Here is a 13,426-nt window from a genome sequence, read left to right as displayed (position 1 = left end):
TTTGATGACAAGCTCACTGCATCTATTGACTCCCTAGGAAGTCTGAGGTCACAAGCTTGGCCAGAACACATGAGCCCAGATAATGAAGATGGTTTTGCCTCTTGAAACAAAGCCAGAAATTTTATCTACTTCATTGTGCACTCTGGGTCATGTGCTAACGATGGGGATTTGTCTAATACTAATCCCGCTAATGACGGCTTCTCCCAGCCCTTACACAAACCCCACCAGGCCCCGTGATTTGGCAAGCCAGACAGAATAAAGGCAGAACGGCATTTGGCTTTTGAACTGAGTTCAAGGCAATTAAAGTCATGGACTAAGGAGGGAAGGAGGGGGTTCAGAAATACCAGTATAATAAGTAGTATGACTGGAGCGCTCCGTCAATTAACTCAATTAGACAAAGCCTGTTTTAACCGGGGAAGGCGGAGAGAAGCGCTCCTCTCATTAATCTGGCTGTTAGAGGAGCTTCTGATGCAATGAAATTTGTTTTAGCGGTTTGCATCACATAAAGTCGTCTGTGTGTGTGCATGTACACACGAGCACACATGTGGGTTCTGTAATTTTTGTGGGTCTTTTTTTCAAGAGGAGAGCAATAGAAGGCAGATCCAAAATATACCCCCTAAAACGTAAATTTCCCCCAAATAAAAAAGCGGGTGAATGCTCAAGAGCCCAAGAGTGGAAGGAAGACCAGGAGAAAGCTGGAGAGAAGCAAGGAGTGGAAGGCGAGAGAGAGAGTTCTCCCGGTTCTAAAGCCATGAGCCCCCTTGGGTGGGGGCTTCTGCTCGGCTGTCTGGGTTGTGCGTTCCCGTCGGGGGCCCGGGCGCAGTTCCCCAGGGTCTGCATGACGGTGGGCAGCCTGCAGGCCAAGGAATGCTGCCCGCCGCTGGGCGCCGACCCCGCCAACGTCTGCGGCTCCCGGGAGGGCCGGGGCCAGTGCGCGGAGGTGCAGACCGACACCAGGCCCTGGAGCGGTCCCTACGTCCTGCGCAACCAGGACGACCGAGAGCGATGGCCCCGGAAGTTCTTCGACCGGACCTGCAGGTGCACAGGTGAGCAGGCAGGCGGATGTGCGCATGCGCCCAGCTGGGTGGGGCTGAGGGAGGAACCCATTCCAAGGCAGAGATGCTCCGCCTAGGCTTTGAAAGGCAAACCAAGTTGGTCCATTGGCATTGAGTAAGGCTGATGTCTGGATATATTCTGCACACCTTTTAGTAGATCTAGTTATGAGAACTAAATAAATATTCTGTGGGCCACTCTGGTTCTATGAACGCGTGCCAGCACACCATGGGCTTGTCTTTTGGCGAGGGAAGCTAAAGAGTCCCAGAGTCAGCTTTGAAACTCAGAGCAAGTCCTTTCAAGATGGATTCAGTGTCCTCTCCTTCTGAGATGGGTTTGCACTTGTTGAAGAGGGAGGGTGGGTGATTCTTGGCATCGGTAAGACAGACGTCGCGGGGTAGGTGTTTTGAAGTTCGAGTCTCAGCATTTCTGACGATCTGAACAGGTCTTAAGCAGGATATATCTTGCTCGTGAAGGTTATGACTGGCTTGTAACTTTGCCATCCTTGGGGAGATGGACGGACAGAGCTGAAGAAGGGAGGGTGGTTTTTAGATAACAATGGCTTTTTTCACTCCTGTCTGGGTGTGATGTGAGCATTTCAGAATTTATGCGGTATCCCTCTTTCAGACCTTGGTCTCTCTTATTACCTGTTTTTTTTGAAATCTCTGTGCACTTCTTACTCCTCCCGCTCTTCTGAGCCTTCTCAAATCCTTTTTAGTGAGGCTCCCCTCCAGTGTTCAGCAAACATGCACAGCAGTGATAAACACTCAAAGGCTGGCAGGGCATGTGAAACACACACACAAAAACATAAGCAGTAACTTTAGCAAAGCCCTTGGAAACTGTTCCACAGTGTCCAGCTGCCTAAGAGGTTTTCTTTTCTAATTATGTTTTTATTGATATTTTATGATGCTAGAACATAGGAGAATATAGATAATTGAGCTATGTAAGGACATAAAAAGGTAAACAAAAGGCTGTGATGTTGATGTAAGAATGAGATCAGATTTCTAACTGAAAATTCTGAAGCTATTTTATATAGAATGGATAAGCAAGGCCCTTTGTATAGCACAGGGAACTATTTTCAATATTGTATAATAAAACATAATGGAAAAGGAAAAATTCTGGCTTTATAATCATTATTTTGTAGTCATATTGTTAATTCTGTAATTCAAAGGATTTGTTAGTTTTGTCTTGGGGTATTAATTGTGACAATGTCTGTAATAGCATGTTGAATGTATACTATTCATTTTTTTCTGATCTAATTGACCACTTGCTTCTGTAGACATTATCTCATAGATTCTCATGGTTTTTCAATCTAATGAGATGCAGCAGGTTTCATATTACTTGTGGGATTGGAAACCACACTACACAGTGACTTCTTTGTTGGTGACTCAAAAATTCTTCTAGAAAGCTTATTTCCAGGTCAGTCAATGATAGAGTGCCAAAAATTAGAAACTTTGGGAATCTCCATTTCATGGAATCCAGGCAGCAGAAGACATTAGGAACTCAGGTATAACTGTTAACTCTCCTTATTGCTACCCATACCTGGGCTTCCCAGGTGGTACAGTGGTGAAGAATCCACCTGCCAATGCAGGAGGCCCAGGTTTAATTCCTGGGTCAGGAAGATCCCCTGGGGAAGGAAATGGCAACCCACTCCAGTATTCTTGCCTGGGAAAACCATAGACAGAGGAGCCTGGTAGGCTACAGTCCATGGAGTCCCAAAGGGTCGGTTAGAACTGAGCAACTGAGCACATGCACCCACGTCACTATCTATTCTATCTTTCTGATCTGACAAGGAAGTTTTTTTAATTTAAGTGAGATGGTAGAAATCAGGGATGGTAGAATAGAAGAGATAATTGCAGTCTCCCTGTCCTGAGGGAGTACTTACAAATATTCCCTCTAGAACTGGCAGTAACTTAGGGTCACAGTGACCTACTTTCAAAATGTTCTCAGGAGGATATGTGTGTTCAATTGCTCATTTGTGTCCAACTCTTTGCTACCCCATGGACTGTAGGAGCCACCAGGCTCCTCTGTCCATGGAATTTTCCAGGCAAGAATACTGGAGTGGGTTGCCATTTCCTACTTCAGGGGATCTTCTTGACCCAGGGATTGAACCCGTGTCTCCTGTGTCTCCTGCATTGACAGGCGGATTCTTTACCACTGCGCCACCTGAGCTTCTTAGGTAAACATACCTAAGAAGGCAATGGGCCAGAAACAGGGCCTGACCTGTAAGTACAGAAGGACATCGCGTATCTGTAGACCAATCAAAGGAAGCAGGGTGTATGGTCTCCATCTCCAGCCATTGTCAAGACCAGGACTGTCTCTTAGAACCCCTTGTCTCCCTCCTCCAGGATCTGATCTGTCTAGATGTCTGCCGTCTATGGGGTTGCACAGAGTCGGACTCGACTGAAGTGACTTAGCAGCGGCGGCAGCAGCAGCAGACTCATTCAGGACCATAGCTCTTTTCATCCCAGCTTTCAATTGACTCCACTTAGGTTGGCTAGATTGTCTTTTTCTTTGAGCCTCAGGACAAGAGACTAAGTCCTTAGTGATTGGGCTGGACAGGTATTTCGTATATCCAATAATCACTGTGATGTGTCATATGCCCCAAAGCAAGACACATGTTTTTAAGTTTATTCTCCCTAAAGAGTGAATTGCTTGCTTTCTCAGGCTAATTTCTTCATGATTTAGGAGGCAGTCTTCAGAAGTTAAACTTGATCTTCAGTGCCCAAAGTACCACCCCCCCACCGCCATAACCTCAAAATTCTTTGGCAAGTAGATTCTTCTAGTGTCATCTCAAATTTATTAATGAAATGTAGATTAGCAACAAGACTGTTGATGACCTTGGAATTTTGTTAATTCCGTGGAAAGATAAACACACCATTCATCTTTAATGGACATTGAGATTGTTTCTTCATCTTGGTCATTGGGAATAATGCTGAAATGAACATGGGAATCTCAATATCTTTGTGAGATCCTGATTTATGTTCTTTTGGATAAATACTTAGAAATTGGATTGCTGGATTGTATAGTAGTTTTGTTTTTAATCTTTTGAAGAACCTTCATACTATTTTCCACAGCAGCTGCATCATTTTACGTTTCCATCAGTAGTGTGCAAGGGTTCCAATTTCTTTGCATCCTAGTCAGATGGTATGTATTTGCAATTTAATGCTATTCAGCCCTAGAAAAGAAGGAAATTCGGCAGTATGCAACAACATGAATGAACCTTGAGGACATTGTGCTAAGAAGATAAGTCAGCCACAGAAAGACAAATACTGGATAATTCTATGTACGTGAGGAATCTGAAATAATCAAATTCATATAATCAAAGAACAGAATGGTAGTTACCAGGAGCTGGGAGGGAGGGGAAATAAAGATTTAGTAATCAGAGGCCATAAAGTTTCAGTTAATCAAGACGAATAAGATCTAGAGTTCTGTACAACACTGTACCTAGAGTCAACAGTAATGTTTTAAACAATTAAACGTGTGTTAAGAGGGTAGATCTCATGTAAAGTATTCTTAGCACAATAAAATAAAAATAAAAATAAACCACCCATAGTCTCCACGATCTTGAAGTTGGTAAAGGATTTTAGCTCAATAAAAATAAATAAATGCAAGCTCTGATGGGAAAAAAACCCCTAAATTATGTACTCAAATTCTCTAGAGAGAACTTTTGTATTCTCTGTGGGGATAATTTCAAACTGAAAAATTATTGAACTTAATTTTCAAGAAGAGCTTAATTTCAGGAGATCTTGGCATCAGCGATTCACCTTCCAAATCTCACCTGCCAATTGGCATTCCTGAGAAAAGACCAGTTGCAGCTGTGTCTTTGGACTTTTGAAAAGCGTGCACCACATGGTTTATGAACAATTGTCTGAGAACTTCTTGTCGTACACCTAAGTGCCTCCATCTTCCAATCTCTAAAATGGGGATAATGATGAAACCACACTTGTAAAATCCTTTTGAGCTCTGTAGATGAAAGGCCTCATGTGAGTGTAAAGTATTGTTATTAATATAATAGAATCTCTAATTAAAAGGAATAGGCTATTTAGAGCTCCTTGTAAATTCACTAATCGGTGGTCTTTAAACTTATTTAGTCTAATAGCCTTTGGAGGTTGAGCTGATGTGGTTCATGTGGGAACGTGCACTGTTTTGTTGCTCTCATTCTCTTTCCATTTTTATCCTGGTCCTAAGTATGTATAAGACTTTGTCTTTTTAAATTTCATTTTTGCTCAAGGACATACTAAATAACAGATAGACTGATATCTAGGGACCTTTTACTTTTTCTCTCTCCATTCCCCAGTGAGATAATGCAATCCTTCCTAAAGGGTCTCCTTTAAAAAAAAAAAAAAACTGTTGCTATTGGTGGATTAATGGAGAAACTCAACTCATTAAATTAATGTAAGGGACTGCTAGGAAATTTAAGTTAAAGAAATAAACATTTTGTGTGGTAAGGTTTTATGTTACTGCATTTTTCAGTTGTCTTCGATATTTTAACGAATTCTTTAGACCAGGTTTAGAAGCACAAATATGAAAGAGAGCTGACTGCAGAGCTGTGGGGCATGTTGTCTCTGAGACATGCTGGGAAAGGGATTTTTAAAAAGTCAAATACATTTCTAGGTAATAGGTGAGCTCAAATCCACACCAACGCTTTCTTATTAGCATTTCTGCACTGCTTTTCGTGGGCAACTTTGGCTTTGTGAGAGGAGATGGCTTTGTTCAACACAGTTGTGAACCATCTCTGATCTTCTGAGTCAGAATGAGTCATTTCATCTTCTGTCATCCATGGTGCTCAGTTAATTCTTGTTTTCACTTTTCCCATAGTTAGGCTGGTGTTGATATTTCATCGCACTCATGTTCCTCACCACTAGATGAAGGCACCGAGCCTGATTTATATTTATATCCTCTAGCACTTAATGCCTTTTATTCAGTCATTCATGACTCCTTCATCAACCACCTAACCAATGTTTATTTAGCACCAATTATGTTAGGTCCTTCAGATACTAAGGGGAAAACCCCAACACGATTTTTGATATGTCCAAATGTGCTAGTTGAGTAAGACAGGTATGAAAACAAATACTTAAAGACTATGAGATTTGATCCAGTAATGGTAACGCTTCATATAGAACGTACTATGTACCAGTACTGCTCTATGTTACCATGACTGCTTTCTGTAAGAACCCTTTATTCCAATAGGACAGGTTTTGAGAGGTCAAGTCCATAGTAATTAAGTGTGGCAGTTATATGGATGTACATAAATATGTGGGTGTGCAGAGAAGGGCATGTTTAATTTTGACATTTCTTTAGGTAATAAGTGCTAAAAACTTTTTTTGAGTCAATGAACGAGGGAGATGGTTATTGGTAATTTTGTTTCTAGCAACCAAAAAGAATATTAGTAGAGAAAATGTAGAGATCTTAAAACTCATGGCCTAGGTCATGAATTACTCAGTTTGAATAATGAGACACCAAAATTCAAAGACAAATTTCATTCCAAATCTAAAAGTGTATTGAATTTATTATTTCAAAATTTGTGCATGCTATTTCTTAGCATTTAGAAGGAAGCAGGAGAAGGCAATGGCACCCCACTCCAGTACTCTTGCCTGGAAAATCCCATGGATGGAGGAGCCTGGAGGGCTGCCGTCTATTGGGTCGCACAGAGTCGGACACGACTGAAGCGACTTAGCAGCAGCAGCAGCAGCAGAAGGAAGCAATTGCTCTCCTGTTGTGGAGTTGTAACTACATGTTCACCTCTGATCATCTGGCCTTGGGGAAACAACTGGAAGTTTGGGTATTTAGTATTCTTCACATGCATTTTGTTCAATCACTTCTCAAAAAATACTCTGCTCCTATGCTGCTGCTGAGTCACTTCAGTCGTGTCCAACTCTTTGCGACCCCATGGATGATAGTCTTCTAGGCTCCTCTGTCCATGGGGATTCTCCAGGCAAGAATACTGGAGTGGGTTGCCATGCCCTCCTCCAGGGGATCTTCCCAACCCAGGGATGAAACCTGCATCTCTTATGTCTCTTGCATTGGCAGGCAAGTTTTTACCCCTGGCACCACCTGGGAAGTGCACTCTGTTCCATTAGAAACTGTGGGGTGGAATTTTGTTTCTCTACCAGCTTGGAGAGGGGTAAGTCAGGGCAGAGCGCTGCAAAAAAAAAAAAAAAAGAAACTGTGGAAGTGGAGGGATGTATTTCAATCAAGATGTTTTAAAAATAGATATGATTCAATTATAGTAGGCACCCCAAGGGAAAATAGATAGACTCCAAGCTCCATGAAGACTGAAGTACCTTGCATAACATCTGATACTGTAGTAGCCATTGAATAAGTATTGATTAAATAATTTATATTTAACAGCTTCACCTGAGTGATCAACATAATTTTAATGTTTAATGTAAACTGTTCAAAAACTTGATTTTCAGTCTTGGGACTAATAGAATTTTTCCTTTTAACTATTACTTTAAACTTATTTTTTCATTTGGTGTTGAAACAGGAAAATGCAAATAAAGCTAAGTAGAAGGCAATGGCAACCCACTCTAGTACTCTTGCCCGGCAAATCCCATGGATGGAGGAGCCTGGTAGGCTGCAGTCCATGGGGTCGCTAGGAGTCGGACTCGACTGAGCAACTTCACTTTAACTTTTCACTTTCATGCATTGGAGAAGGAAATGGCAACCCACTCCAGTGTTCTTGCCTGGAGAATCCCAGGGATGGGGGAGCCTGGTGAGCTGCTGTCTATGGGGTCACACAGAGTTAGACACAACTGAAGCGACTTAGCAGCAGCAGCAGCAGCAGCAGCAGCAAGGGTAGTTAAGGGGCTTCCCAGGTGGCGCCAGTGTTAAAGGACCTGCCTGCCAATGCAGGAGACATAAGAACTGTGGGTTCTATACCTGGGTTGGGAAGATCCCCTGGCGGAGGGCATGGCAACCCACTCCAATATTCTTGCCTGAAGAATCCCATGGACAGAGGAGCCTGGTGGGCTACAGTCCATAGAGTCGCAAAGAGTCGAACATAACGGAAGCGACTTAGCACGGACACACACACAGGGTAGGTAAAATATTTTGTATATTACAAACAGCATAGGACTGCCCCCTCTCAAATTCTTCCTACTTATGGTATTTTTAAGGACATTTCTTTTAATCATCGAAAAACAGCAGACTGTATTTTCTTTATACAGGACTCATGCTCATTTTGTTTTCATGCTGTTGGAAAATTTTCTTTTCCTTTAGAGATCCAAATAACCCTCTTTTTTATATTTTTATTTATTTATTTGGCTGTGTTGGGTCTTCGTTGTGACTCTTCGCTGTGTCATGTGGGATCTTTCTTTGTGGCAGCACGGACTCTCTAGTTACGCTACATGGGCTTAGTTGCTCCTCAGCATGTGGGATCCTAGTTCCCCAAATAGGGATTGGACCTGTGTCCCCTGAATAGCAAGGAGGGTTCTGGGCCACAGGGAAGTCCCTAACCTTCTCTTTAGGGTCATGGTATGTTTTACTTACATCTATTTTGGTACTTGCTGATTATCAAAATTACTTGCAGGGCCTGCTTTTCCTTCTGATTCACAAGGACAGGAAGAAGAAAATTGAGAATTATTGAATCCTTCTGTTACATGCTTTTTATATCCCTTTTTTAACTTAAAAATGTTAAATTTCAACTTTATTGACGTATAAATGGCAAATAAAATTGCAAGATATTTAAAGCATCCTTTGTGATGATTTGGCTTTTTGCTCCTTTCATTTATTAAATGAAGATTCATTCATCCAAGGCCCAGCACAGGCCTAGGCAGCAGGATAATTGCCTTCTAGGTGCCTGTAGCTGAGCCAGTAGATGTCTACAATTGCCACCATTAATTCAATGAAAAAAGAAATAGGAGGTGTCCTGGGAACACAGCTTGGGGGTCATCTGACCCTAAGTGTGGGATCAGGAATGACCTTGTAGAGAGCCTATGGTGCAGCTTAAAGGAGGACTAGGCAAACCAGGTGAAGAGGAAGGTAGGAAGACTGTGAGGGAAAAGTGTTCAAAACAGAAGGAAGAGCAAGTAAAAAGATCTGGGAGGAAGAGGAGGAGAAGACAGGGAGCTGATATATTAAATGTTTCCTACAACCCCTAGGAGATAAGTTATTGCCCTCTTTTGTTTCAACACACAAACAGTATTTAAGTGTTTATTCTCTAACTTATCACTACCTAAGGAATGAGGTGCTGGTCATACCAAATGCAATGAAAGTGAAAGTCAAAGTGTAGTCACTTAGTCATGTCTGACTCTTTGTGGCCTCATGGACTGTAGCCCACCAGGCTCCTCTGTCCATGGGGATTCTCCAGGCAAGAATACTGGAGTGGGTAGCCATTCCCTTCTCCAGGGGATCTTCCCGACCCAGGGATTGAACTGTGGTCTCCGGCATTGCAGGCAGATTCTTTCCTGTCTGAGCCACCACGGAAGCCCAAATACAATAAAATAATCAAGGCTAAACAGGGAAAAGTCAACCTAAAATAATTTCAATTTTAGAAATTGAAAAAGGCTAAACAGAAAAAGGCCCGGAGCTTGGTATGACTAGTACTCGGTCCCTGAGATGATAAAATGGAAGAGGAGTTTGTGCAGAGACGGGCAACCCTGCAGTGATTTGCACTTTCTGACACTAGGGCCACTAATTCACCTTTATGACCTGCCAGCCTCCATTGACTTTGTCTTAACTCTGTCTCCTTTGTAACATAAACCAGCTTTTTAAATGTTGGATTTCACCTAAATTCCTGGAAATCAGTTTATTTATTTTCATTCCCCCGTTAGGTTGGTGTATATTCTCTTCCTTCTGTAGATCAATAACCTTCTGCATGTGCTTCAGGGCAGAGGGACCCAGCAGTGATGACATTTGGGGCTGCAGCTCCGCCCCAGGAAGGGATACCTGACATGATCCATGAGTGGAACGGATGGCAGCACTTGTCTTAGTCTCCCAGGGCTTCCATAACAAAGGACCACAGACTGGGTGGCTCACACAGAAACTCATTCTCTCACAGTTCTGGAGGCCTGACATCCCAGATCAAGGTGTTAGCAGGGTGTGTGTCTTGAGGTCTGTCTTGGCTTGTTGTGTCCTGACACCCCTCTCTGAGTCCAAATTTCCTTTTCTTATGAGGACACCAGTCATGTTGGATCAACCACAACCCCCTCCCTGCCCCACCACAGTGCCTTCATTCTAACTTATTTTTAAAAAGACCCTATCTCCAAAAATAGCCACCAAAATGCTAGGAGTTAGGACTTCAGCATATGAATTTGGTGGGGATTCAATTCAGCTCGTAACACCACGGAATTTGTTTCATGTCCTGTTTCTTTGCTGGGAATATTTCTAGAAACTCTCTGGTGTTCAGTCCCCTTGGAGAGACAAACATTTCAAGCAGAGTGCAAGGAAAGGCAACTGACCTTCTCTTCCGTTCTACTCCAGAAATTCCTTCCAAGCTATGTAAGCTGACTTCTTCTTCCATCTTTCCCTTAATTTCTCAAATGCACTAGGAAACTTCGCCGGCTATAACTGTGGAAACTGCAGGTTTGGCTGGACCGGACCCAAATGCGATCAGAAGAAACCATTGGTTGTCCGGCGAGATGTCCATTCCTTGACCCCTCAAGAGAGGGAGCAATTCTTGGACGCCTTAGACCTCGCAAAGTACACTCTGCACCCCGACTACGTGATCACCACGCAACACTGGCTGGGCCTCCTGGGGCCCAATGGGACCCAACCACAGATCGCCAACTGCAGCATTTATGATTTCTTTGTGTGGCTCCATTATTATTCCGTCAGAGATACATTATTAGGTGAGCTTTCCCCGCTTTACCTTAAGGTATCCTAGGGGCGTCCTAGGTGGTTCGGTGGTAAAGAATCTGCCTGCCAGTGCAGGAGCCTCAGGAGACTCAGGCGTTCTGAAATCATGCTCCATTTGCAATTATCCTCACTTTTGAGGCTCCTCGTTGGGGTTAGGGTGAGTGAAGACAGCTTTCTTTGAATAGTAAGATTCTCATTTGGAATCTGTCCTTGTGTTTGGGCTTCCCTGGTGGCTCAGCAGTAAAGAATCCGCCTGCAATGTAGGGGACTTGGGTTCCATCCCTGGATTGGGAAGATCCTCTGGGGAGAGGATGGCAACCCACTCCAGTATTCTTGCCTGGAGAATCCCATGGACAGAGGAGCCTGGCGGCTTACAGTCCATAGTGTCACAGAGTCAGATGCGACTGAGCACAGCACAGCCCTTGTGTTTATTGCTCATTTCCCCTCCTCATTTTGTTTTGAGAACTTTAAACTTTGTTCTGCATTAAAACATTTACAAAGGGCTGCCTAGCCAACAGCAGCGACAGCAGTTTCCCCCCTCAGTGTGGGTCTTTTTAAAACTTGCCTCACAGGTAAGCATCTGTCTTTCTGTATCGATAAATACGGAGGCTCTTCTGGCTATAAACCTTTATAGTTTTCTTGTCATCACTCTGAAGAATTTCTGCTTTATGAGAGGGTAGTCTCTCAAGAGGAAAAGAAAACTATAGTTTCTGGTCGCATCTAGGAATTAAATTTATATTCATGTCTGTTCATCTCTCTGAAGTTATTATGGGGACTTTGAAAAAGAACTAAAGTTAGCTCAAGTTTCTACATAACCATCAAAAGCTGTTATGAGACAGAGAAGAAGGATTGGAAAGGCAGTAAGGAGGTCATTAAATCGCCCAGAGCTTTTCACTAAAATTGGCAGTTCCAGAGGCCAGCCAAATTGGTTTGAATGTATTTTTCCTCTCTTCTGGTCTCGGCAACCATGCTTGTCAGCTAATAGTTGTAACTGATTGATGGCTGAGGCAAAACCCGTGAAAGTTCCTTTTGGTTCCAAATGCTGAATTCAGACTAAGTGTAGTTGAAGTTGCTTTGTTATTCATTAATCCCTCCCTATAAATGCAGGCATTTGTAAGGAATAGGTTAGAAAAAGTCTTTAAAAATATATTTCATTTAGATCTTAATGATCTGTTCTTTGGGATACTCTTATTTTATCTTCCTGAAGCACTGCTTCTAAATTAAATTTATAACAGGAGCTCTTAAGATGACCTGAGTTTCTCCAAATCTCTGCTGACCATCAGACTTTTGAAAGATGAAGGAGAATTTATCCTGAAAGTGCTATTTGCCTCTGAGATTGTTTTGTTGTGGTTGTTGTTTTCAGAGGAATAAATGACAAAAACAGCTGTTTTCCCTTATGGTTGAAGAGGAAAGGTGGATGGGGAGATAAAATAGGAATTTGGAATTAACAGACACACACTGCTATATATAAAATATTAATAGATAAACAATAAGATCCTATTGTATAGCCCAGGGAACTATATTCAATATCTTATAATAAACCACAATGAGAAATAAGAAAAAATATATATGTGCTTCCCAGGTGGTACAGTGGTAAAGAATCTGCCAGTGTAAGAGACGCAGGTGCATTCCCTGAGTCAGGAAGATCCTCTGGAGAAGGAAATGGTAACCCACTCCAGTCTGCTTGCCTGGAGAATCTCATGGACAGAGGAGCCTGGAGGGCTGCAGTCCATGGGGTCCCAAAGAGTCGATGACTGAACATGTGCATGCGTGTGCGCATGTGCACACACACACACACACACACACACGTGTTCAGCAAACTGAATCACTTTGCTTTCCCTGAAACATTATAAATCAACTATTGCTGTAATAAAAATTAATTAATTTAAAAAAATCCAGTTGTTCTCCGACTAAAACATCATGGACTTACTGGCTCTCCAGCACATCCCAGGTAAGGTTCACGTTAAAAAATTATATTCTGTGACCTCTAACATGTTTCCCAATTGTTTTAGGACCAGGGCGCCCATACAAGGCTATAGATTTCTCACACCAAGGACCTGCCTTTGTTACCTGGCACCGGTACCACTTGTTATGGCTGGAAAGGGATCTCCAGGTTGGTCAAAAGTTTCTTTTAGTTTTGCTTTGTATTTGGGCAAGACCCGTCTAAGTCTTTGCTTCCTTCATTTTCTTGTTGTTTCTGATGACATGAATTGAATGTCTGGTCATGCCCTTTGCTTTTAGCGCCTTACTGGCAATGAGTCCTTCGCTTTGCCCTACTGGAACTTTGCCACCGGCAGGAATGAGTGTGACGTGTGCACGGACCAGCTGCTCGGGGCAGCAAGGCAAGACGATCCGACTCTGATTAGTCAGAACTCCCGATTCTCCAGCTGGGAGATTGTCTGTGATAGGTAATGACACGGGTACCTGCTGTGGAAATCCAAGAGACCATATCTCCTCATGTCTGAGAGATGGACAGTCACTTCACAATTCGGTTTCTAATGCGTGTTGAATTCTGTTTGCATGTTTCTGAAGGTTATTTTCCTGCAGAAGGTAGGATTTTTTAAAATCCTGA

General features: G+C 42.8%; 1 protein-coding gene across 1 annotated transcript in view; it reads left to right on the top strand.

Moving 5' to 3' along the window:
• The first annotated feature begins 250 nt into the window (after positions 1 to 250).
• The window catches only part of DCT (dopachrome tautomerase), a 40,387-nt gene continuing 27,211 nt past the window's right edge, over positions 251 to 13,426 (top strand). The window contains exons 1-4 of the mRNA XM_027557802.1: positions 251 to 1,046; positions 10,548 to 10,847; positions 12,867 to 12,967; positions 13,096 to 13,262. Of these exons, the coding sequence (XP_027413603.1) occupies positions 752 to 1,046; positions 10,548 to 10,847; positions 12,867 to 12,967; positions 13,096 to 13,262 (863 nt within the window). The 5' untranslated portion in view covers positions 251 to 751. The remainder of the gene's footprint in view (positions 1,047 to 10,547; positions 10,848 to 12,866; positions 12,968 to 13,095; positions 13,263 to 13,426) is intronic.

Source organism: Bos indicus x Bos taurus, chromosome 12, assembly GCF_003369695.1.
Source record: "Bos indicus x Bos taurus breed Angus x Brahman F1 hybrid chromosome 12, Bos_hybrid_MaternalHap_v2.0, whole genome shotgun sequence".
NCBI classification, from domain to species: Eukaryota; Metazoa; Chordata; class Mammalia; order Artiodactyla; family Bovidae; genus Bos; species Bos indicus x Bos taurus.
This window is presented reverse-complemented; position numbering and strand designations above follow the sequence as displayed.